This window comes from Sarcophilus harrisii, chromosome 2, assembly GCF_902635505.1.
Source record: "Sarcophilus harrisii chromosome 2, mSarHar1.11, whole genome shotgun sequence".
Lineage (NCBI taxonomy): Eukaryota > Metazoa > Chordata > Mammalia > Dasyuromorphia > Dasyuridae > Sarcophilus > Sarcophilus harrisii.
This window is the reverse complement of record NC_045427.1, coordinates 138,847,648-138,874,436: the sequence shown is the minus strand read 5'-3', so window position 1 is coordinate 138,874,436 and position 26,789 is coordinate 138,847,648. Positions and strand designations below refer to the sequence as shown.

The 26,789-nt window shown below is 37.5% G+C and overlaps 1 protein-coding gene across 4 annotated transcripts in view; it reads left to right on the top strand.

The window, feature by feature from the left end:
- Window positions 1–26,789, top strand: part of EXTL3 (exostosin like glycosyltransferase 3) — an 87,399-nt gene that overhangs the window by 25,212 nt on the left and 35,398 nt on the right. For all 4 annotated transcript variants that reach the window (XM_023494801.2, XM_023494800.2, XM_003758076.4 and 1 more), the window contains exons 2-3: window positions 16,079–16,171; window positions 23,545–26,164. In XM_023494801.2, the coding sequence (XP_023350569.1) occupies window positions 24,017–26,164 (2,148 nt within the window). In that variant the 5' untranslated portion in view covers window positions 16,079–16,171; window positions 23,545–24,016. The remainder of the gene's footprint in view (window positions 1–16,078; window positions 16,172–23,544; window positions 26,165–26,789) is intronic.

Below are 26,789 nucleotides of genomic sequence, written 5' to 3'. Positions count from 1 at the left end.
TGCATTTTTGATTTCCTTCACAAGCTAATTGTACAATAATTCAGAGTCTGATTCTTTTTGTACAGCAAAATAATGTTTTGGTCATGTATACTTATTGTGTATCTAAGTTATATTTTAATATATTTTAACATCTACTGGTCATCCTGACATTTAGGGGAAGGGGTGGGGGGGTAAGAGGTGAAAAATTGGAACAAGAGGTTTGGCAATTGTTAATGCTGTAAAGTTACCTATGTATATATCCTGTAAATAAAAGGCTATTAAAAAAAAAAAAAATCTGTGCTTAAAATCCTAGACATCTGATGCCTGAAGAAATGGATCTGGGGCTGTGTCAAAGGGATTAGAGTGAAAGGTTAGGGATGGTGCTTTTATGATTTGGGGGAAGAATGAAATTATTATTTCAAGGTCTAGGGCTGCTAGAGAACCACTCGTGGGGCAGTGGTGCTCCCTGGAGACTGGAAAACTTGCCTTTGAACCCCATCCTCTCTGGGCCTCAGTTTCCTTTTTTGTATAACGAGAAGGTTGTTCTTTAATGGTCTTCAAGGTTCCTTCCAGTTCTTAAGTCTGTGATCCTATGAGGAAGGGAGCTTTTGTTGGGTGACCTCATTTTTCTCAGGTAAGTAGAAGGCTGGCATTTGTTATAACAGACAGGACAGAAGTTTTGCCATATACACAGTAGGATCTAAAAGCATTGATTGGCTTGTGGGGGCCTAGGTGAGTTTATATAGAATGAATTACTTCCTGCTTGGATTATTACAATGTTCTCCTTACTTTTTTGAATTCATAATAATATTACATTTGAAGTTGTTTTCCTGTTTTTTTCTGTTTTCTCTGTAGCTAAATTGATGCAGAAGAAGAAGAATAATTGGGATATTTCATTATCCTTTTGATATTATCTGAAGAAAACTAAATTTTGTCTCTGTTGTAGAAATGAAAACAATAATGGAAAAATGTTAACTATCTTTGATGAACCTTGGTACTGGTTAGGAAGGTTTTAGAAGCTGGAACACTTCAGTTTCTGGTGAAATCTTATTGCCTTTAAATGGTTATCAATTTCCCTTGAAAATGTGATCAGCTAGGAGCCTGTGGGGATTGATAGGTATGTATTTAGTTATGGGAGAAGTTGTTTGCAGTTTTATCTGCTGCCACGATTCTTGAATGCTTGAAGGAATATCACCTCTCTTTTTGGGAGCAAAATATCTGTGAAAATAAATATGGTTGTATAAAAATACCTGAGTGCCAAAGGATAATGTGAATGGGTTTCTGGGAGAGATTATCCACAATCTCCATCTTGGGGGAGGGGCCCAGGCTAGCCAGATCTGCATTACCCTCCCTTCTATGCTTCTGACTTTCTGAACTTCCTCATCCATTCTGGATCCTCCCTTAGTACCTGGAGCTTTCTTGGGTAGGGGCATTCCTTTGATACAGCTCTCATTCCTCCAGTGAGTTCTTCCGGAGCCCCCCTCCATTTTGGAGATAGGCTGACTGACCTTCATTTCCCTCCTAGCTATTCTGACCTTCTAGACTTCTGCACCACTTCTTGGTCCCCCTCTTTCCCCTTCTTTTTCAGCCCTTTTTGTGATGTCTTCCCCCATTAAAATGTCAGCTCCTTGTGTCTTTCTCTTTGCTTATATTCCTGTCCCCTTGCTTAGCAGCCAGTGGCACAGTGAATACAGCCTTAGTTCAAATTCTACCTCAGACTCCAGCTGTGACATTTAACTCTCTTCTATTGTCATCACTTTGTTCAGCTTTAAAATGGGGCTAATAATATCTACCTCTTAGGGCAGTTTTGAGGATCAACTGTGGAGGTAATTGTAAAGCTCTTAATATAGGGCCTGGCTTCTGGCAGGTATTATATAATTGTTAGCTGTGATGATGATACTGGTGAGGAAAGTGCCTGGTACAACATGGTCCACTCTTAATAAATGCTTGTTATCTTACCTAATGTATTGAGACAGCAAATATTTCCTGAGACTCTACTCTGTGCCAGAGATTATAGTAGAATTGTAAGAGAGAAAGAAATAAAAGACTTGTTCCTGTGTTCCAAGATATTTCCTGAATGGCACGCTAGTTGTTGAAGTAAAAAGTGCTTGTAATAATCTTTGATAAGAAGTCTGATATTCAAGATGGTAAAAGACAAAAACATCTGGTTTGTCCAAATTATCCATCTATATTTTGGCAGAGTCATCACAAGCCCCAGACTTGATTGGAATTGTTTGTTTAAGATTTCTAAATACATATTGTGTTCCAGGCATTTTGCTAAGTTTGAGGATGCAAATTAAAAATAATTCCTCTCTTCAAGGAATTTGTATTCTGGTGAGTTTGTTTTGCTACACTCAAAATCACAGTGTTTTGTAAATCAGAATTCTAGTTTATTAACTTGACCTTAGAAATAACACCCAAGTGGACCTAAAATTCTTGTCAGCCAGTCAGCACATTCCTTTTCTAATAGAAACATCTAATTGGGGAATCAAATTAAGATAAGTGAGTTTCTTGATGACTAGAGAATCAGAGTAAAGGGAGTTGGATTGTCTTAAGAGGTATTATCATCAGTCTATAAATAACTTTCTCCAGTATAAGAATTTACGAGAATATATCTCCCTAGGCAGAAGGAATGCATGTGAACTGTCAGCTGGCCAGAATATCCTGTCCCTGGGATGGCTGAAGCAGAAAAATTTGTTACTTATCCAATTCTACTTTTTCCAGGATATCTTATACTTTTAAAAAGACTTTCTTATGATGTTCATGAATTCAAACTAAAATTTGTTACATTTTTGGGGATGAAATTTGAGAGGCAAGAAGGCTAGTGCTATCAGCCACAATTTCCAAGTCACCTCATGGTAGGTGATTTCTGTTGTGTGGTCTTTCATTTTTTTTAACTTAGAAAAACATTTATTTCACTGTCTTGTGCACCATTTTCAAGTAGAATACTTGTTCAGAGTTGGGATGTTAGTCAAAATTGCTTGAGAACTTACTAGGTCACCAGGATGGCTTAAACAAGAGGTCTAAGACAGGGTCCCCGTCATCCTGCAGAAATTTACATTCTATCTGGAAATGTATATAAATGAATAGTGTAGAATAATAACAACCTGTAGTAAATATGAAATACTGCTTTCCACATAGTGTTTCATTTGATTCTCACGACTCCCAGGTAAGTGGATTGATTGTTCTCTCATTTTAGTTTGAAAAAACTTGGCAAAGAAATTGAATTACCTAGCAAGTAACTATATAAGTTGGGTTCAAATTTAGGTCTTAATGAGTCTAGGCCTAGGATTCTAGACATTCCCTTCAAAACTTTTATCTTTTGTACATGGCAACCTAACTCTGTGATGTTAGACAAAATGGTTAACCTCTTAGCAGCTGTTACCTGAAATTCCCTCTAGCTTTGAAATCTATCACACTAAAGACAGAATTCTGTAGGAATCCAGAGAAGGAAGAAATCACTAGGGCAAAATTCAGTTAGGAAAAACATCATGGAGGAAATAGGACTTGAACTGTCTTAAAGGATGAATAATAATTATTATATTTACATAGCACTTAAGTTTTAAGAGCTACTTTCTTTATGACAAGGGACATGCGGTCCTACCTGCAAGTACCTGCAAGGTGTTATGGATATTTTATATATGCAGCTACATTATTATTGGGACAAGGGGAGGAGACTTCTACTGGTTTTAAGGTAGTTGCAAAAAGCTAAAGAATGAACACTTTTTGGATTCCTGCCAGTTGATATAGGTAGTATTTCCTGGGGGTTCAATTAGAGTACTAAAATAATAGCTTTGGTTTATTCATTTAAGTGAAGAAACAAAGGCCTAAGAACTTTAGGATCTTAAAGAGATTATTTTTCCCCTATTGGGAAAATTTTTATGTATGAGATACTACCAAAAATTTTATAGGGGAAGAGCAATAAACTTCTAGTACACAAAGATCCTTACAAGGGCATAAAGGCCTTATTAATGCAGTTATATATAAATTTGTGTATGCATGTATATATACTTGGAAGCCATTCTGATTCATTTAGCATGTGGAGGGTAGCACTTGTTATTTCAAAATTCTAAGGAGTAAAACTATGTCTTCATATGTCTAATAAACAGAGGTATAGAACTATAGAGAGCAGACATTATGGAAGGTCTTGCTCTTTTGTTGTTGGTGAGTTGTTTTTCAGTCATCTCTGTATTGACTCTGCCACAGATGTCAATAAACAATAACTGTTGTGGGAACTTGTAGTCTAAACAGTTTCAGTTGGATGACAGTAAAGATATGGTCTGCTATAGATAACATTTTAGAAAGCTTGATTCTTCTTGTCTCATATTTTTACCCTGGATGTCCTTGAGATATATTAAGATTACTCTCACAGAATTTCTGCTGAGATAAGAAAGTGGGCATATGGGTTGTTTAGCTAGTAGTTTTTTCTTTTTCTAGTAGTGCCTTTTTCTTGGGTTGTAATATCATAGATTAGCCTGGAAGGAACATAGGAGAGCAAGAGCTGAAACCCAGGTTTTCTGATTCCAAATTCAGCTTTGATTCCAAGAGCATTATGTTGTATTCAGCAACATCTGTGGTTTTTCACTTTCAGTATTTTCTCTTTCAGAGATCTTGAAATTTTATTCTTTGGTACTTTGCAAGTTAGAGTTATTACTAACACATACCTAGTCTGGCATATCCTTGTTCTGGGTCAGCTGTTCTTAAACGGAATGATGCCATAGGAGTCTGGGTCATGAAGCTGACATACCATCTTCCCTGAGTTCTTGTCAAGTGACTGAGCCTCATGAGGCTTGTTTTCTTTAGGGTTGTTTCTTCTTAGCGTTCAAATATGTTGGTTCTACTGTAGTTGATAGAGAACATTTGCTTGTTGTAAAAATCTTAAAAAACCACTTTTACTTTTTTTCTCTTTATTGGTCTTCCATTTTTTTATTGAATATTCTTGGGATGATCTGGCTCAATTTCATGTCATGCCAACTTTCTGCAACCTCAGTTTTCCTCAGTTGCTTCTTGGACAGTTACAGTCATAGCATTATAAATTCAGAGCAGGAAGGGATCTGGTGGCCATCATCTTCACCTCTTCTTCCTCCATAAAAGCTTGCAAATAATTGCATATTTGAAACTGGTGTTGACTTTGGTTGCCACATTTGTACAGTGCCCCAAGCACTGAGATAGACATAAAGTTTAAAAAAGGACCAATTGTTGCCCTGTGGGACCTTAGGAGACCAAGACTCCAATGCAATACTGAGCAATAGCTCAGTATTCAGTAATGATTTAGGTGAGTTGCCCAGGGTCTCCCAACTAGCAGGTCTCTGAGGCCAGATTTAAACTCAGGTCTTATTGACTTTGGTCCTGGATTTGATCCAGTGTAGCAATAAGGGTGTCCACCTCTTATCCCTTGTTCTCATCATGTGATCATTCTATCTCTTTTCCATCCAAACATTTCTCTGATGTTATTTTTTACCTCAACTCTTCTTCAGGTATCTCATTTGTGATAGGTTGTAGCCTGGTCACATCATGTACTCTCCATTCCTTTTCATATAGTTTTTTTTTTTTTGGGGGGGGGGGGGGTTCCTGCCTCTTATATTTAGAGAACAAAAGATTAAATAGTTTTTATATGTAGTTTAAAAAGCCATAATTCTTAGCCCTTTCTGTTGCTTTTCTGACATTCTATCAGCATTAACTATGGAAGTGGAAGGAGGACCATTCTGTATATTTCTTTCATGGGCTATCATTGTTAATAAGTATTGACCAACTGTTGGTCAGCATAGATTTCTTTGTAGTTAGCCAGGCTGGTCTTTAGAAAGCAGGTGCAGTCTCTTGTCTCTTGCCAAGACTTTACTTTGTCTTCTCTGTGTGTGAGAACCTTTCAAAGATTGGACATCCTTGGCATAACCTTCAAGAACCCAGGGCTCCTTATTTGCTATGGTAAAGAAGGAATCAGTAGGACTTTTGTTGATACAGGGAAAGTCAAGTGGAGAAAGAATAGCTAATTCCCAAACTATGATACATTATTGAATGGAAAACCCATAGAGCTAGTCCATCAACATATATATCTTATAGACATTTCAGATAAAGAGTGAACTGAGCTTAGAAATAAAAAAGCTGAAGAGTGTCCTGGTGCATTTGAAAACTATGTAATGCTTTCAGGTAACCCCAAACTTCTTTTTGAAATTTCAGTCCATTTTTTGAACACTAGTATGCAATGAGTTGCTAGATTGTGCAATGGAGCAAGTGCTGGGCCTGGAATCAGGAAGACTCCACTTTCCTGAAATCAAGTCCTGCCTCAGAAACTTACTAGCTGTGTGATTCTGGGTAAGTCATTAAACTTTGTTTGCCTCAATTTAGTTATCTGTAAAATCATCTGGAGAAGGAAATGGTAAGCACCCATTTCTCCATTTTTGCCAAGAAAATCTCAAATGGGGTCATGAAATGAAAATGCACATTTTTGAAAATCACTGAACAACAATTCTTCCAGTGCTGCCATATTGTAGTGAATCATGGAATAGCACTGTCTCTGTGAAATCAAAACTGCAGTGAAAATATGTATAATGAATATAAGTAGTATAATACAAATGATATCTTCAAGAAGTGGCATAATAAAAAATATAATTCAAAAGATGTATGACTGGAAAAATAAGCAGGCTGATCATGTAACAAGAGCAAGGGATAATATGGGACTGCCTATGGGTTGCTTTTGGTGCCTGATTAATATCCCTTAAAGGTTCTAGAGAAAGGATCTCAGCATTATTGGGTAGAGCAGAGATGGGGGAGAGGGAGGATTGTTTTGGATGAACTTGGACCAGAGTTGCAAAGGCTGAGCTAATTAGGTTGAGTTGTCATCTGCACAATTGTAAGGAGTAATAACAATAATAATAGTTAGCATTTACACAGTATATTAATGTCTGCAAAGTACTTTTATGTATGTTATCCTCATCAGGACCATGTGAGACAAGTGTTATTATTCCATCTAAAGATGAAGAAACAGAGACAGAAATTAAATGACTTACCTTATTTGAGGCAGAATTTGAACTCAAATGACTCCAGGTCCAGTGCTATCTTCTCTGCTAGCTAACTGCCCACAATATAGCAATCTACTAGATCCTTGGAAATATTGAAATAAACCTGTGACTTGGAGCTGGTTAGAGCAATGTCTGTCTTAAGACATTTCTACAGTGTTGTGAGAGGCAAGAGTTGGATTTTCTGGTTGAGATCCTTGAGAATAGGGACTGATTTTTGTCTTTTTTTGTATTCCTTCATTTAGCTTAGTACCTGGCACGTTACTGTTCAGTTGTTTCAGTCCCATCTGATTCTTAATGATCCTATTTTGGTTTTTTTGCCGTTTCTTCTCCAGTTCATTTTTCTTTTTAAATAGATTAGGTAATTGAGGCAAACAGGATTGATTGAGTGACTTGTCCAGGATCACATAGCTAGGAAATGATTGAGCTCAGATTTGAACTCAGGAGATGAATCTTACTGACTCTAGTCCTGGAGTCTAGCTGTCCACTTAGCTGCCCCTCCTGGTGTATAGTTAGGGGTGTGTGTGTGCCTGTGCGTGTGTGTGTGTGCACAGGTTGAGTGAGAGAGAAGAGGAAAGGGGAGAAAGTTGTCTAATTAAGAGTGCATAGAGTGTAGAAGGAAGTTATTTTAAAAACTTAAGTAGAAAAATTCTCATTTCTTTTTCAGAGCAAAATCCAGTAAAGTAACATTAAACACACTTTTAAAAATTCAGGGATTTCCAATTTATCAGCAGTAACAATTAAAAAAACAGTGAAGTACATATTATATAACCTTAAGGATTGTATCTGCATATTGACTAGTGAAAGTATTTACATCCTATTTTATCTCTTTGTTTTTTGGTTAATTTCTTCTTCTGGAAATTCGTAATCTATGTGTTTACCTTAAAAATTTTTTGTTGTTTATTCTTTTTTTTTTTCAAGTAGAATTTGAAAAAGGCATTCAAAGTTCCAATAAGTGACTTGTACTTAGAATACAAGGACATTTTTATCTGTGATGACAGTTTGTCTTGTATCATAAGTTATTCACCACATCTTATAAAGACAGCTTTTAATTTTGGACAGATTATTGTGCTACTGCTTAGATAATATGAAGAAAGAAGTAAAGTTTTTCAAAGATTAAACAAAATGATAAATTTTATTTCAGCAAGTCATATAAATCATAGTATACTCTTTTATTGTATAGTCTTTCAGAACAGTTCTGCAGTAATTGACATTCATTATTTTGATTTTTATTAGATATTCTCTATAATGTTTATAAATTTCTTAATATTGAACCAATATTAATTTCTAACAAATTCAAACTGAGCATAATGTATAATCTTTGGTCAGTGTTGTTATAGCCTCTTAGCTAATATTCATTATTTTTTGCCTTGATGTTCATTAGGGATATTAGTCTATACTTTGCTTTTCTTTGTCTTTTTCTGGTTGGATAGCAATAATCTGGTTGGATTTTCTTTTTGTATCAAAATAAGAATTTGAATAGACTATACTGTTTTTGCAAATGGTCTATGTAATATTGGATTTAATTGCTTATTGAATGTGTGGCATAATTTATTTATGAATTCTTCTGATTCTGATGTTTTTTCCTTTGGGAATTCATTTAAGACTTGTTCATTTTCCCTCCTGAAATAAGGTTATTTAAAGGTTTGTTCTTCTGTTAATTTGGGTATTCGTTTGGGTACATATTATTCCACTTCATTTGTTATTTATTGGCATATAATTGGAAAAAATAGTTTCTAATAATTTTCTTTATTTCCTCTTTGTTTTGAATTCCTTTTCATTTTTGACATTGGTAATTTGATTTGATTGTTCTTACAAAAGATTATTTTTTGTTTTATTCCCCCAAACCTGTTTTTTAAATTCTATTTACTGATTCAGATTTTCTTCTTTTAGTTTTATTATTTTCTCCTTTGATTTTTATGAGTTCTACATTGGATTTAGTTGAAGTTTTTGGACTTGCTACTTTCCTGTTTTGTGTTTTTTTTTTTAATTGTATGTCTAATTCATTGAACTATTCTTTTTCTCTTTTTGTTTAGTTGAAAAGTTCAAGAGATGTAAAATTTCCCGTAAGAAAGCATGATGATTAAAAATGGATAGTGTTGGATTCAGTATCAGGAAGATCTATATTTAAATCGACTCAATACTTGTTAGCTGTGGAATCATGAGTATGTCAGTTAATATCTTGGGACCTCAGTTTTCTTACTGGTAAAACAAAAGAGTTTAATTTGATGATTTTCAAAGTATTTTTTAACTCTAAATCTATAATCCTATGATCCTGACTTTGATATTGTCTCATGTTGTCATTTCTCTTGTAATTATTTTGCATTTCTGTGATTTGTTCTTTGACTCTTAAGTATTAAATCACTTTTGTGTCCATTTAAGTTTGAGTTATTTCTTCAGATGCCTTTAATTGTTATTTTTGGGTTATTATCAGGACAGGATGTTTAATATTTACTTATGACATTTTCATATTCTAGCAAGCACATGGTAAACTTTTTAAAATGTGGCATATACAGTTGAGAAACACATATACTTTCTTTTTCAATTGTGTTTTAGTAATTGTCAGAGAGTTCCTATAGCTAATTTACCACCCTTTATTTAAAGCTTTTTATTTTTAAAAACATATGTGTGGACATTAGCCCTTGCAAAACCTTGTGTTCTATTTTCCCTCCCTTCCCCCACACTCTCCCCTAGATGGGGAGTAGTCCAATATATGTTAAACATGGTAGAAATATATGTTAAATCTAATATATGCATACATATTTATACAATTATTGTGCCACACAAGAAAAATAAAATCAGAACAGTTATTAAAAAAGAGAAGCAAAATAAAATGCAAGCAAATAACAACAAAAAGAGTGAAAAATATATAGGTAATTTTTCTAGAGCCTTATTCAGATTCCTTAGTTTATTGTTATTTTTCTTATCATTACATTTGTCTAAGACTGAGAGGTACATTGATGTCCCTATTTAGTTTTTATCTATTTCTCCTAATTTAACTTTCCCTCTTAAGTACTCTGTGTGTATTTACTAAATTAATTAAAATATTAATAGAATAGAATCTCAATTTTGAATCAGAGAATATGTGAGGATAATTATTTCATTGTTTATGATGTCTTTAAGTATAATTGCTAGCATTTATATAATGGCCAGCATTTATAGGGAGTTTTAAAGTTTGTAAAATGCTTTACAAATGCTTATTTTATTACTACAACAATGTTGGGATTATGTGCAATTATTATTATTTTTAGATGAGAAATCTGAGGCAAATCAAAGTTAAGTATCTTGCCTAGGGCAAAGCTTCTTCCATATGGGTCATGACCCCATGTGGGGGTCTCATAACTGAAATTATAATTTATTATCAGTAAGTGTCTTATTTATATACCTATTTTATATACCTTTATAACCAGGGTAGAGTAAAAATTTGTTGGGTCAAAAGGGGTTATGAGTGGAAGAAATTTAAGAAGCCCCAGCCTGAGGCAGCCAGTTAATAAGGTTATATGTGAGTTCAGATTTTATACCAGGTCTTGCTCACTATCCACTGCCCCACCTTGCTGAAAAACATAGTTTCCCTTTTTGTGTTTTTTTTTTTTTTTTTTTTTTTAACTCTATTTCTTCAGTATTTTTTCTGAGATTATGAAGCTACCCTGGGTTTTTCCACTTTACCTGGAACATTAAAAAATTAGGTTCTAGACTTTCATTTTAACTCAGTGTGAATCTTTATATTTCATTTGTATTCCTTTTAACAATACATTATTGTATTGTTCTTTCTAATCTTCTACTGTCTTTCATTTTGTGGGTGAATTAATCCCATTCACTTTTGCTATTATGATTATTAATTGCATATTTCCCTCAATGTAGTCTCTTATATTTTTTCCTCTCTTTGTCTTCTATCCCCTTTTGAAAACAACAAACATTTATATAATGCTTTCTCTATGACAAGAATTGTGCTAAGCACTTTACAATTATCTCATTAGAGCCTCACAACAATCCTGTGATGTAGGTGCTATTATTATCCTCATTTTACAGATAAAGAAAATAAGGCAAACAGAAGAGATGATAAAAAAAGAAAAATCACTAGTGATTTGCTTCTATTCCATTGCTTCTTCCCCTTTCTCAGATCAATAAAAGGAGAGTAGTGTTCTGCTCAGAAGCACTGCCTTGGACAGAAAGGAAATCGAAATCTCTTCATCTCAGCTGCTGTAGAAAAAAAGCAATTGGAGAAAGAATGGCTGCTGCTATTGGAAATGCTACAGGAAGTGCAGAGTGAGATCACTGTAGCATCTGTAGGAGTGGATTCCCTGAGCCCAGTCACTGTTGGATGTGAATCCAACTTTTGTAGAGCGCGTCTCTCCTTGATTGGAGAGCAGGAGCTGAAGCTTTCTCGCATCCTGAGTGCAGGCAAGTATCCCAGGTCGGAGCATTCCCATCCCTCAGGGAGTTCCTAGCCAAGTTGCCTGACTTGGGCAAACTGCAGAGAATCATAGGGCAGAGGCAGCAGGTCACTCACAAGGAAGTCTGAGCTCCTGCGTGAAGATGAGCAGTTGTCACTTTGGGCCAGATGTGGTCAAATCCCAGAGCACAGCTCATGCGCTCCCTCCTGTAGAAGAGGCTGCTCACAATCACGGGAAGAAGCTCCTGCACATTTGGAGATGCTTGGAGAAGTGCTTGGAGGAAGCTGAAACCTCTTGCCCAGGAGGAGATAACTGCTGTCGATTGGCATTGGATGATTACAGGATTATGTTAAAAATTGTACCTCTTCCTAAGCAAGAAGCAATCCCAACATCTTGAAAGGATAAGGCAAGAGCAAACCCTTCAGGATCTCCTACTAGAGTTGCAGGAAGCAGGCCCCAGACCTAATCTGGATCTGCTACAGAATGTGGAGCATCCTGGGAAGGCATGGGTCAGTGTTGTCCCAGAGCTGAGAGAGTGTCCCTCCTTGGCATGATAGGGATGCATACCCGATTCAGAATGGACATCAGAAATGGATCCCACATCAGCTCGTCCCTGGTGACCAGAAAGGTAGAAAATACTAGCAGGTGGAGGCCAAGGCTCCTGAGGGCTGTTTGCCATTAGGTCTTTGCTAAGCAGGCCTTCAGCTCAAGCAGACAGTCCTGGGAAGTGGATGTGATTCAGCTACCTCAATGGATACTAGGGATCTATATCCCCTACTTGAGGAGAAAAAAGAGCAAAATGTGAACTCCTAGGCCTCTTTGTTTCTGCTTCACTGTGTCAAGAAGGAAGATAATTACTATTTCCAAACCTCTCCTGGATCATCGAACCATCAAGGGAAATGTCCTGTACCTCAGGTTGAAGGTGTAGCTAGAAAATACTTCTTGTACTCTTATCTTTTACAATGTTTTTCTTTATTCTCTTATTTATAAATTTTACCCCATTTCATTCATAACACCTGTTACACCAGTCTTTTCTCCTGACCCCCACTTCCAGGAACAAAACCTGGTCCCATGACTCTCTGTCAAGGGGACTCACATCTTTGTGCTTGCTGCTATTCATCTCTCTGAGCATTCTCTAAGCTAGAATTATCAGTGGACCATCAGGCTCCCTGACTGTGGTCCTTTCATTTCCTGCTTTCTCCTGCAACAGAATGAGAATCACTTACTTTATGATGGAGAAGTTCCCTGCTCACCAATTGGAGACTTGTCTTCTTCCATACTGCAAGCTGAGGGGATTATTCCCAAGTGTTTATATTCTCATGTACTCTGTTCATATATTTTTACTCTCAGTCTTGTTTCAGCTGTTTAAAAATACACACGAGCATTCTGGTTCCCATACTCTTATGTTTCTTTTCTTCCTAGAATACATTAAAGTCCTATGAGGTTTATATATTTTAAGCTTTGTAAGTTCTGTATCCCTTAAAACACAGAAAATCTTTTCTTGCCCTATTTAATTTAAAATGAAATAAGTCTAATATTTAGTGTTCTTATGTATTTTGTTGTTGTTGTTCATTCATTTTCTCCATTGTAAGCCCATTTGAGATTTTCTTGCCTAAGAGAATGGTCTATCATTTTCCTGTCCAGCTCATTTTTATAGATGAGAAAACTGAGGCAAACAGGATAGAGTGACTTGCCTAGACTCATGAAGCTATTAAGTCTTAAATATCTGAGGTCAGATGTGAACTCAGTGAGGCAAGTCTTCAGGTTCTAGGCTAGGAATTTTGTTCTGTGTACTATTTAGCTGCCCCCATGTGTGCATCAGAAATTAATTATTTAATTCCAAAGGGATCATCAAATCAGTTGCTAAATATTCCCCATGTCATTTGATAAGACTCTCTGGGAATCTGCATGTCTCAAATTGGGAATCCCTGATGTATATATGAATTGTCTATTTGTGGAATGTTTATTTGGGCACCGCTCTGGCCTCTTAAGAGTTCTTAACTCTTTGAGTCTTTATCTCCTCAAGATGCAGTGAGAATCTGAGTGGAATGTGCTAACCCAAATTTCACAAAGAAATACTCTCTTTCACTAACATTAATTTGCTTTGAGATCCTAATTTGATACTTCATTTTGTGATGAGTCTCTGGCCTTGGAAGGAACACATAGTATGAAGATAGCATCATTCCTGTTATAGTGCTTCCTCTTTTCCTCCCATTTGGCTCCTAGCACGGATGCTGTGGGTGAGACGGCTCAAGACAAATCAACCCCTGTTTTCTGTGAGCAAAATCCGAGTCTGTGGCAGAAGCTCCTTGGAAATATGGAGTTGCTGCTGCTTCTGCCAGTATGGTTGAGGATAAAGATAATAGTTGGAGATTATTAGCTACTTCCTGGCCAGAGGAAAGGATGGACTGGGGAGAACATTTCTCAGCTTTACATTCTATTTGTGCCTCTTCAGTCCTTTTAAGATCTGTTAGGAATAGAAGCATGGAAACAGAACACTTGGACAAAACCTGGCTCAGTGAATCCAGGCTCTCCATATATTCCTTTGCGCTAAGCAAAAGGAAGCGCCTTTATCTTCTGGGGGTCAGAGAGGTTGGATGACTTGTTCAGGGCCGTATAGGCAGAAATTTGATCCCTTCTTCAGAAATTCCAGGTCTAGTACTCTTAATCATCAGGCTATATTTTGGCCTCAGAATTAGGAAGAACTCAGTTCAAATTTCCTCTTCAGACTATATCTGGAGAATTATGTTCAGTTTTGACCATATAGTGATTATTCAGTTGTTTTAGTCATGTCATGTCTGACTCCTTGTCATATAGTGATTATTCAGTTGTTTTAGTCATGTCATGTCTGACTCCTTGTGAACCCATGTGGGGTTTTCCTGGCAAAGATACTGGAGAGGTTTGTCATTTCCTTTTCCAGCTTATTTTACAGATGAGGAAACTGAGGCAACAGAGTGACTTGTCCAGGATCACTTCTGGCATCTTCATTTTAAAAGTACATTGAACAGATAGATACTTTAGGATTTGGTCTTGGTGTTTGTATTAAATTTTGAGGCCTTAATTTAAATCTTTCATTATATTGTGATTTTCTTTTAGGTGTATTGCACTAAGTGAAAGTTGTTAAATACATTTTCCTTTCAAAAACTGGGGGAAAAAACAAAAGTACATTGTTAAGTTGTAGAATGTATAAGAAGGGTCTCAAGGATGGAGATGGGCCTTGGATCTGTCAAATGAAGATTATTTGAAGAAACTGGGGACATCAAAGCTTGGAAAAAAGAAGGCTTAGGTCGGACAGGTTAATTATCTTCAGTATTTGAAGAATATGGAAGTGAGATTAGATTTGTTCTGGGAACCAGGAGAATGAGTAAAAGTTGCCAAGAGGATTATTGACACAGGAAAGCTTTCTATCAATCAGAGCTTCCAAAAATGGAATAGGCAGAGAGGTTTTGGGTACCCGCAATTTGGAGGTTTTGACTGCTAAAATGTCTTCCAACTTTCAAATTCTGTTATTTTGTTCTAGAAAGTTACCATTTTACAAGTTAACATTTAATATAGCAGGAAATAATGAGCAAGACTAGTTGAAAAAGCCTTACTGGAAGAGGTTTGCCTAGAGGTAGGCCCTAAAAGATATCTGAGGAGAAAAAGGAGAGTACCTTAGGCATGGAAATCACCATTGGTATACATGTCAAAGTTTGGGTAGTATATTTTGGAAGATTTTGACAATATTTGCATAAGAAGGGAATATTTGTTAAGGATTAGTAAGAGATTAGTAAGATTGAAAATGTAGGACAGAGTCAGATTATTGAAGGTTACAAGTGAAGTACAAGATTTTTGGATTTTATGTGGGAGCTAATGATAGCTATTGCAAGTTTGTGAACAAGGGTATGACATGTCAGAGAAGGTTGTTACAGTAATTTAGGCATGAGATATCGAAGGCCTGGGCTAAGGTGGATGAGAGTGGGAACTGAATGGCACTCTACCTACTGAGCTACCTAGCTATCCCTCCACCCTTAGGATTGTTAATGAGGATCAAAGGAAAACAATGTTTGAAAAGCATAAACTTAAGCTGAAAGAGTTCTCTAAATGCTCTGGTGTTGGTATTGGGGATGATGATAGCAGCACTGGGGGGTGATGGTTGTTACATGAGCAGAAAGATTAAGGCAAGTGTCTCAGAACTGCTGGACTAGTTACCCAACAGAAGTCTCTCCTTTTTTCTCTCAATTCAAGTCTGGCAGCAGGAATTGTTGGCAGTTAAGGGGAGTTACTGTTACCAAGTGACTCTTGTGTCAGATTTGGACTGTTTCTGTGTGATTACTTTGCATTGTAATAAAGTTTTCCTTGTGCTTGAAGTTTATGTAAAGGAAACCTTTATATAATATATAGCAATGGGATTCTTCTCAAATAATAGTTCACATTTATTAGCACTGTATGGATTATAAAGCCATAACTATGTATAAGGTGATATAGACTGAGTTTGAAAAAACACTGTTATCCCCATTTTACGAGTGAGAAAATTGTGGCTCTGAAGAGTAGGGATAATAAATATGGGGATCCAGGCCCCAAACTCAGCTATCCTGATGCTAAACTCAGTGTTCTTCCCAGCACACAGTTTTACTGGACTATATGCATAGCCATATACTGGCCATGCATTTTTCTAACTGTTCACTTTTCTCTTTTCTTTCAAACCAGGTGACCATGTTCTAGAGCTTGCTACTCCATGAGATTGTGTGGCCAAGGATGATTCTTCCTAAGTCTGAGGAGGAAAAAATCCAGAAATTGATGGTAAAGTAAAAATGAGCTAGTGTCATTATTACATCATATTCTTGCATTGCTATCATGTCTTCTGTCTTCTCTTCATGACCTATGTATGGCTAGTATAAAGATCTAATACCTATTCAGAGCAAAGGAGAAAACTTAAATTAATAAGAAAGCAGAACAGTGATTCTAATACCACAAAGTCACAACATTTTGGTTTTTCTATAGCAAGGTAGTATAGTTAAAGGTGTTGCTGAAATCTAAGGTGTGACCATTCTTATGGGAGGCTGAGGTACATTAGTGATATAAGTTGTAGGAGTTGAAATTGAGATGTGTGTGTGTGTACATATATATGCACATAGTCAGTAGACCATATTTCCATATTGGTCTTATAATGAAAGAAAGCACAAATAAAGTTTTAAAAAGTTTGTTTCAAGCTACATTCAGATTACCTCAGGTAAATAGCATTTTTTTTTAGTAAGTCCTATAGAATTGTCATGGATCATCGTATTGCTGAAAACAACTAAGTCATTCACAGTTGATCATTGTTACTTTGTGCAATGTTCTCTTGGTTCTCTGCTCCCTTCACTTTGCTTTTAGGTCATATAAGTCTTTACAGGTTTTTCTGAAAGTATACTGCTTTTCATTTCTTGTAACACAATATAGGGAATACTATTCCCTCACATTTATATACCATAACTTATTCAACGGTTCCCCATTTTATGAGGATCCTGTCAGTTTCCAATTCCTTGTCATTACAAAAAGACATTTTTGCATATATAGGTCCTTTTCCCTCTTTTATGATCTCTTTGGGATATAGATCCAATAGTGACACTGCTGGGTACATTTGTGTACAAGAAGATGAAATAAGCCTCTGTTGTGCCCTTTGGACACAATTCCAAATGAATGGTTGAATTGATTTTCAACTCCATTAACAATGCATTAGTTTCCCAATTTTCCCACATACCTACCAATATTTGTCATTTCTTGTCTGTCATATCAGCCAATGTGATATGTGTGAGGTGATGTTTCAGAATTTTTTTAATCTGCATATCTTTAGTCAAGTGATATAGAACATTTTTTTTGTATAATTTTAGTATTGAATTAACTACCTGTTCTTCTCCTTTAACCATTGTCAATTGGGAAATTACTTGTATTCTCATCAATTTGACTCATTATATATTTGAAAAATAAGATCTTTATCAGAGAAACCTGCTATAAAAATTTTTTCTTTTATGATTACTGATTATGTATTTTCCTTCATTCTATCTCTTCCTGTTTAGCCTTTTCTCTCTGTCCTTTCACCTTGTCCTCAAAAGTGTTTTGCTTCTGACCTACTGCCTGCCCAATCCTCTTTCCCTTCTATTAGCTATCTCCTATATCATCCCCCTCCCCCCCTTCTCATATTTTCTTCCTCTCTCAATTCCCTGTAAGGTAAGTAGATTTCTGTATCCAGTTGAGTGTGTATGCTGTTCTTTGTTGTTTTGTTTTTTTTCTTTAATTTATTTTATTTGAAAAAACAAAATAAGAAAAAAGAAAAACAGAAAAGGAGTACAAAACAAAATAAAGCAAAACAAAAGAGAACATTGTCATGTGCCCAACAGAGCGTCAGGGAGGATTCAAAATATATAACAGCAAATTACTAAATGAAGAAAGTATATTAGTAGAAGAAATTATATTCATGAATGTCCATTTTTCCTTTATTTCCTTGTAAATTGTTCTTTGGATCTCTGCTGCACATCTTGTTTATTTTATTCTTTTTTCCTCCCTTTCATCTCCCCAAACCCCCAAATAAGCTACAGTTAAGAAAAGATATATTTATGTGTACACATGTAGATATATATATATATATACATACACACATTCACATATACTCACTCCACACACACACACACACACACACACACACACACACACATCTTTCCTATCTCTGCTGACTCTTAAATTAAATTCTGCTCTCTTGCTATTAATCTCCCTCCACCCAAGGATCCCTCCCTTGTTTTCTTCCCTCATCTTTTCCTTTCCCATTGCCCTTTCTTTTCCCCCTTATTTATTTATAGATTTTGAAGGGTTCTATACCCTTCATGATATATATGTAGTGTTGCCTATTGAACCCATTCCTGATGTAAGAAAGTTTTCAGAACTACAAGCCCTCTTCCCCCCTCTAATGAAACACTTTGTATCTCTTCCTCTATACTTCATTTTTATAACATGATTATTATTTTTACCTTAACTCATCAATCTTTCTTTTGAGCTACCCCATTGTTGATGTGAATCTTGAACATATAGTATACATTTCCCATGTAAACAATTTGTCCATGTTTGAATAGTTTTTCCATGTTGAGTTCCTTAAAATTGATCTTTGATATTGGCTTTTATGTATAAAATTTTCTGTTAAGTTCGGGTTTGGTTGGTAGAAAGTCCTAAAAATCTGCAAGTCATTAAGGTCCATTTTTTCTCATTCAGAATTATAGATAATTTTGTTGGATGTGATATTTTTGGCCATAGGCTTAAAGTTTTTTTGATTGTCAGTAGATATGATTCCAGGACCTGTGATCTTCATTGTAGCTGCTAAATCTTGTACACTTCTAATTGTAGCTTCAGCGTATTTGAATTGTTTTTTCTTCTTTCTTGCAAAATTTTCTCTTTGATCTTGGGTTTTTTATATTTGGGAATAATATTCCTATGCATTTTCTGTTCTTCAGATCTGTTTTTTTATGTTTGACATTCTGTTCAATTTTCTCATTCTTTATGATCTGTTTTATTATTTCTTGGTCTCTCATAGCTTCACTAGTTTCCCCTTGTCTGATTCCAGTTTTCAAAACATTATTTTCATCTTTGAGATTTTATACCTCCTTTTCTAATTGGTTTATTTTTTATAATGTTCTTGCTGATCTTGGATTTTATTTATTTATTTATTTTTAGTTTTCCTCAGTTATCTTTCATTTGATTTTTAAATTCTTTTTCAAGTTCTATAAGTTCTCTCTGGGCAGGGAGCCATTTCATATTACTCTTTGGGGTAAAAGCTTTTTTTTTTTTAATATAAATTTAAAAAAAAATTTTAACTAAAGTGTCCTCTTTTGAAGATGAACCCTGTCTTCCCTGTTCCCATAATATGTTTCAGTGGTGGGTTCTTTATTCTTTGCGGATTAAATTTTGTTTTTAATGAGATATTAGTGTAAGCACTTCTTATCATGGGGTGGGAGGGAATGGTATCTCAAGCTTCCCTTCAGCTCTTCCCTATGACCTAGAACCCCAAACCAAAAGCCCCACTCTCCTGCAAGTGCCCACAGCCAGCAGTGTCCCTGCCCTGATGCTTCTGTACTCACTGGGTGCTGGTTCCTTCTTGCTAAGGTCCATCTCAGCAGCATAGCTGGGTCTGGTGATCAGCCGAGGCTCATTTTGTCTTCCTGGACTCAAACCCCAACTCAAATAATCTGGAAGGTGAAGTCTCTGTGGTTCCTGCTGAGGCTCCAGCTATTTCACCTAACCTCTGTGGAGCTCATCTGGAGGTGGAGCAGACCTGGAGGTGTGCACTTCAGACAGATTAATCCCCATCCCAAGGTCTTTCTTCATATCTTCTCCAGTTGGATTAGGAGGATCCTTCTTCTGCCCCAAGTCTTCTTGATTTTTCACCAGTCAGTGCTCGCCCTGAAGCGCAAATTTGTTCTGTTTGTGGGGGAAATTAGGAGAGCTTGAAATTTATCAACCTATTCTGCCATCTTCCTAGAATCCTCCCCACGATTCTTTCTTTGAGTCAATTCTAGTGAGAGCAAAATTTCAAGCCATTACTTCACCTCCCCCTCCCCCTTCTTTAAGTCTTTCATACTTCTTTTATGTTAGATAACTTACACCCATTCTACCTCTCCCTTCTCCCTTTTCCCAGTGCATTCTTTCTCATCCCTTAATTTAATTTAATTTTTTAAGATTTCAACTCAACTCATATCTTCTGTCTGTGTATACTTCTTTTAACTGTTTTAATAATGATATAGTTCATAAGAATTACAAGTATCCTATATGGGAATATAAACAGTTTAACCTTATTGAATCCCTTATGATTTCTCTTTCCTATTGCCTTTTTATGCTTCTCTTACATTTTGTATTTGAAAGTCATATTTTCTATTCAGCTTTGGTCTTTTCCTCAGGAATGCTTGAACATCCTTTTTCATTAAGTGACTATTTTTCCCCTTTAAGGATTATACGTATTTTTGCTTGCTAGATGTTTCTTGGTTTTAATCCTAGCTCCTTTGCCCTCTGGAATATACTCCAACTACTCTAATCCTTTAATGTAGGAGGAAGCTGCTAAATCTTGGATTATCCTTTCTGTGGCTCCATAATATTTGAATTATTTATTTTTGGATGTTTGCAATATTTTTTCTTTGATCTGGGAGCTTGGAAATTTGGCTGCAATATTGCTAGGAGTTGTCATTTTGGGATGTCTTTCAAGGAGTTGATCAGTGGATTCATTCCATTTTGATTTGACCCTCAGTTTTCCTTGATAATTTCTTGACAGATGCTATCCAGGTCCAGGGCCTCCTTTTGATTATGTATTTCAGTCTAATGATTCTGGAATTAATTGTCTCTTCTGGATGTATTTTCCAGGTCAATTGTTTTTTTCCAGTGAGATATTTTATATGCTCTTCTATTCTCATTCTTTTGATTTTTAAAAATTGTTTCTTTATATGTCATGAAGTCATTAGTTTCTACTTGTCCATTTCAAATTTTTAAAGAATTATTTTCTTCAGTGAATTTTTGTACTTCTTTTTATCTTCTGGCCAATTCTTTTTTTTTTTTTTAAGAACTCCCTCCCTCTCTCTCTCCCTCCCTCCCTCTCTCCCTGGGTTAAGTGACTTTGCCCAGGGTCACACAGCTAGGAAGTGAACTCAGGTCCTCATGACTTCAGGGCTCGTGCTCTATCCACTGTACCACCTATCTGCCCTCAAGAAGTTCTTTTCTTTAGTGGATTTTGTGCCTTTTTTAAAAAAAAAACCCAAAAAACATTTGATCTATTTTTTTTTTTTTTTTTGGGTGGTGTTCTTTTCAGTAGTTTTTAATGCCTCCTTTACCAAGTCACCGGCTCTTTTTTCATGATTTTCTTGTATCACTGTCAAATTTCTTTTCCCAAATTTTCCTCTTGTTTGATTTTTAAAATTCTTTTTGAGCTCTTTTAGGAATTTTTGGCCTGGGTGGGTTTGAAACCAATTCACATATTCTTCTGAGGCTTTGAATGTAGCTGTTTTTACTTTGTTATTTCCTTTTGAATTTGTTTTGATTTTCTCATCACCATAATAATGTTATATAATCAGGTTATTATTAATTTTTTTTGGTTGACATTTGTTCATTTTACCAGCCTATTTTTTGACTTTTAACTTTATGTGGAAGTTGGCTCTGCTCCCAGTGGGTGCGGCTACTATCCCAAGCTTCAGGTTTTTTATGCAGCTGTTTTCAGAGTTAGTACTGGAGATCTATACATTTTCAGTTCTTCCAAAGTGGTATGATCTAAGGAGAGGTCACTGCTCTCCCTGCTTGTGTTCTGGTCTGTAGATGACCACAAGAACTCTTATCTTGGAACTGTGGCCAGGGTTCCTGCTTCCCTGTGGGCACACGCTCTGGAGGCTAGTGCTCCTTGCTTGGATGGTGTAACAGAGTGCTGCTACCTGTGCCAGCCAAGGGGTACTTTTTGTCCTACTTAACCCTTACCTCTGTGGGCTCAGGAAGATACTGTTGCTGATTCATTTGCCCCAAAGGCTTGTTGTTGACTTTTTAGGGCACAGCCCCTACTGAACTGTACTCTGTTCTTACCCAATGAGACAGATCTTTTCTGCTGATCTTCTAAGTTGTCTTGCAAAGGAAAACTGTTTCACTTCGGCCTTTTATTGGTTCTGCCAATCTAGCATTTATTTTGAGTTATTACTTTTAAGTTTGGAGGGGAATTTGGGAAAGCTCGAGTTAGTCCTTTGCTCTGCCTGCTGACTTAGTCTTCGTAGTTGGGGAATTGGAAGAGTTCTTACTTCCTATTGCAACTTCAAGGTTTTCCTTGTTGAAGTCAAACTCTGCATGCACAAGTGATCCCATTCTATTTTTGAATAAACATCAGACATCTTTTTTCTTAAGTTTTATTTATGGCTTTTTTCCCCCTTTCTTTAGAATTTCTCCCAATATTCTTCCTCTTTACTTCTCCCACAGAGCTATCTCATATAGCAAATACTGTTGGGGGTGTGGGGAAGAGGAAAAATAATTGGTAAAAAATCTATCAGTCCATTGAAAACATCTGACAATATTTGCAGTGCTCCACAGTTGTGGCTCTCTCATTTCTATAAAAGAAAGGGAACAGGATATTTTTAAAATATCTACTTTTTGGAATTATGCTTGTTTCTTATAATTTTTGCAGCATTCCCTTTTATTTTTGTAGTTCTTTATATTTACATGGGCGGACAGTGGAAAATTATAGGGAAATTAAGCTATTACCCTAAAGGCTAATTCAGTTATAGCCTATCTTTGGGGTATAAATATATACCTCCAGAAGATCTAATTTGACCTTGGATTATTCTCAGTCAGGGTTAGTTCTGATGCTGTTTCGTATGTCATTCTAATTGATCCTCTGAATTATGATGCCAAGGGGCTGAGTTAGGTACCTTAGTATGTCTTTGCCAAGGCCTATCCAGAACTAAGCCTCCCTCTTATGTTAGATTCTATTCTTGCTACTTTGTGAATGGGTCTGCTAAACTCTAAACTTGACAAGTAATTATGGTCCCTTAAGTAGCCTTCTCAGTACGTTATTTTTAGTATCATTCCATTTAGGACTTGAAGGAACATTAGTGTTGATATTCTCCAATCCCTTCTTTTTGCAGATGAATAAACTATGGTCCAGAGTTCATAGGGTAATAAGTAACAGAGCTGGAATTGATCCCATGTTCTTTTCTCCCAAATGCTATGCTTTTTCCATTGTTCTTTGGGTTAGGGAAGATTTGAAGCAACTTTGGTTATAGAGAAAGGACATTATATTTGCCAAGAAACAAAACTCAGGTCTGGGATAACAGAATGTGTGACGTTTCTTTGCATTCTAAAAGAAAATGATCTTTCTTGTAGTTCTGTATTAATGCTCTAGAATCAATTAAGGGTAGAGTTTTTGTTGTTTTGGGTAAAAAGAAAACAGTGGAGATTGTAGGATTTTTTTTTGTTTGTCTTGTCTTTTTAGAGGAGAAGGAACTCTCATTATTGTAATTCCCAATTATAAATTTAAACACCACCACCAACACCACAAAACATTAGACTTGTAGTGCTTCCAAGCTGTGCTCAGATTTCTCATTCTGTTCTTTATGGAAATGTGCAAGACAGGCTTAGAACGGTTATTTCAATGTGTTTTCTGTAAGGCTAATCATGATTTTTCTCCTTTTCAGGCCTGACTACCTCCTGACGGCAGCAGTGACAAGACCGAAGCAGGGCTTTGCTCATGATCCATCCAGCTGTGCATGCTAACTATGCCTGTTCTCCAGTCGGCAGCATCAAGACCCAGGAGCCATGGCTGCTGAGCAGGGCTGTCTGGTTCTGGGGTGCTTCCCCTTGGTACCGTCAGCAGAAGCCTCTCTTTCCTCACAGTGGCGACATGACACTTCTGCCTGTCTGACAGAGATTGAGGGCATGTTCCTTGATCGACAGCCACAGCTTCAAACCTGCAGGAGGAGGGTCAGAGACCATTTCCATTACAGCTGAGGAAAATGAAATTTCCATTTTACTTGGTGCCTTGTAGAGACAGTGCACTAAATTTTAGGGAGAGGAGTGAGAAAGAGGTAGAATTATTAAGTGGAAACATATGTGGTTATGGCGACTGACCCAACGTGATCAGAGGGGGCAAGCGTGACGCAGAGACTTATGACAGGCTATACCATGTTGCGGAATGGGGGCGTGGGGAATGGAGGCCAGACCTGGATGCTGCGGTGGTCCAATCGCATCCGGCTCACCTGGCTCAGTTTTACGCTCTTTATCATTTTGGTTTTCTTCCCCCTCATTGCTCACTACTATCTCACCACCTTGGATGAGGCGGACGAGGCAGGCAAACGCATCTTTGGGCCACGAGCCGGCAATGAGTTATGTGAAGTGAAGCACGTGCTAGACCTCTGCCGCATCCGTGAGTCAGTCAGTGAAGAGCTCTTGCAGCTTGAAGCCAAAAGGCAGGAGCTGAACAGTGAAATTGCCAAGCTCAACTTGAAGATCGAAGCCTGTAAAAAGAGTATTGAGAATGCCAAACAAGATCTTCTCCAGCTCAAGAATGTTATCAGCCAGACTGAACATTCCTACAAAGAGCTGATGGCTCAAAATCAGCCCAAACTTTCCCTGCCCATCAGACTATTACCAGAAAAAGATGATGTGGGCCTGCCTCCCCCTAAACTGTTGCGTAGTTGCAGGCTACACAATTGCTTTGATTACTCTCGCTGTCCACTCACTTCTGGATTCCCGGTCTATGTCTATGATAGTGACCAGTTGGCCTTTGGCAGCTATCTGGACCCCCTGGTCAAGCAGGCCTTTCAGGCCACAGCACGAACCAACATCTATGTCACAGAGAATGCCGATATTGCCTGCCTCTATGTGATCCTGGTGGGAGAAATGCAAGAACCGTTGGGTCTGCGGCCTGCTGAACTGGAGCAACAGTTGTATTCTCTGCCCTATTGGCGGACAGACGGACACAACCATCTCCTCATCAGCCTGTCGTGGAAGTCGAATACGCAGAATTTACTGTATAATGTCAGTACTGGTCGAGCTATGGTGGCCCAGTCCACCTTCTACGCTGCTCAGTACCGATCCGGCTTTGATATAGTCATATCACCACTAGTCCATGCCATGTCGGAGCCCAACTTCTTGGAGATCCCTCCACAGGTGCCAGTCAAGCGGAAGTATCTCTTTAGCTTCCAAGGGGAGAAAATTGAGTCACTTCGGTCTAGTCTGCAGGAGGCCCGTTCTTTTGAAGAGGAGATGGAAGGTGACCCCCCTGCTGACTATGATGACCGAATCATTGCCACCCTGAAAGCAGTGCAGGACAGCAAGCTCGATCAGGTGCTGGCAGAGTTTACCTGTAAGAATCAACCTAAACCTAGCCTGCCCACTGAGTGGGCCCTCTGTGGGGAGAGGGAGGACCGCCTAGAATTGCTAAAACTTTCCACCTTTGCTTTGATTATCACCCCAGGGGATCCCCACTTAGTGATCTCTGCCGGATGTGCCACGAGGCTCTTTGAGGCCCTGGAAGTCGGAGCTATTCCCGTGGTGCTCGGGGAGCAGGTGCAACTTCCCTACCAGGATGTACTACGGTGGAATGAGGCGGCCCTGGTGGTGCCCAAGCCGCGTGTCACGGAGGTTCACTTCTTGCTGCGGAGCCTCTCAGACAGCGATTTGCTGGCCATGAGGCGCCAAGGGCGCTTCCTCTGGGAAACCTACTTCTCCACCGCTGACAGTATCTTTAACACGGTTCTGGCTGTGGTTAGGACTCGCATCCAGATCCCAGCTGCTCCCATCCGGGAAGAAGTAGCAGTTGAGATTCCCCATCGCTCAGGCAAAGCGGCAGGTACTGACCCCAACATGGCAGATAATGGGGATCTGGACCTGGGGCCAGTGGAAACAGAACCACCCTATGCTTCTCCTAAATACCTCCGCAACTTTACTTTGACTGCCACTGATCTTTATCGCAACTGGAACTCAGCCCCAGGGCCTTTCCATCTTTTCCCACACACACCTTTTGACCCTGTTCTGCCTTCAGAGGCCAAATTTCTTGGCTCTGGCACTGGATTCAGACCCATTGGTGGAGGAGCAGGAGGCTCTGGCAAGGAGTTCCAGGCAGCTCTTGGAGGCAATGTTCCAAGAGAGCAGTTCACAGTAGTGATGTTGACTTATGAACGAGAGGAGGTGCTCATGAACTCCTTAGAGAGATTGAATGGTCTCCCTTACCTGAATAAAGTGGTGGTTGTATGGAACTCCCCAAAGCTCCCATCAGAAGATCTCCTGTGGCCTGACATTGGCGTTCCCATTATGGTAATAGAGAAATAGGCCCCTTTGACACTGTTATCTGATTTCTTTGGACCTATAAGAACTGCCTTATCCCCATTCCTCAGTGTCCCTTGTTCATGTTACTTCCCTCTTTAACATTTTATAGATTTCACCTCTACTTATCTTTCATATGTTGCACATGCTTATTTCCTATTCTAGTTTTCCCAAAGATCTGTAGATTTGATATTGATAGATCTTCCTTTTTTTTCCCAGACTCATTCATTAATGAATTTTTACTCATGTTGTAGAAATGCTGTTTAAAAGCATAGCTTTTCATGAAAAAGAGTTTGAAGTTTTGAATTTCTGTTTTTAAGGCTTGTCCAGGACAAGATTAGTAGAAGTCTGTAGATTGTTGCAACAGAGACTTCTTACAGTTTCTAATTGTCCTTCAAACTTCCTAAAAACAAATTCATTTTCATTCTTAAATTGGGGGGCCTTATACAGGTAATAGTCAATTATGTTTTTTAAAAAATGATAACGGGATGAATTCAAACTAGTTTAGAAAATTATAAAAAGACACAAAAACTTCATCAATTCAGTACAAATTGGCATAATTTTAGGATGAATGCAATTTTATTTTGTAGGAAGATACACAAACATTAGTTCTATT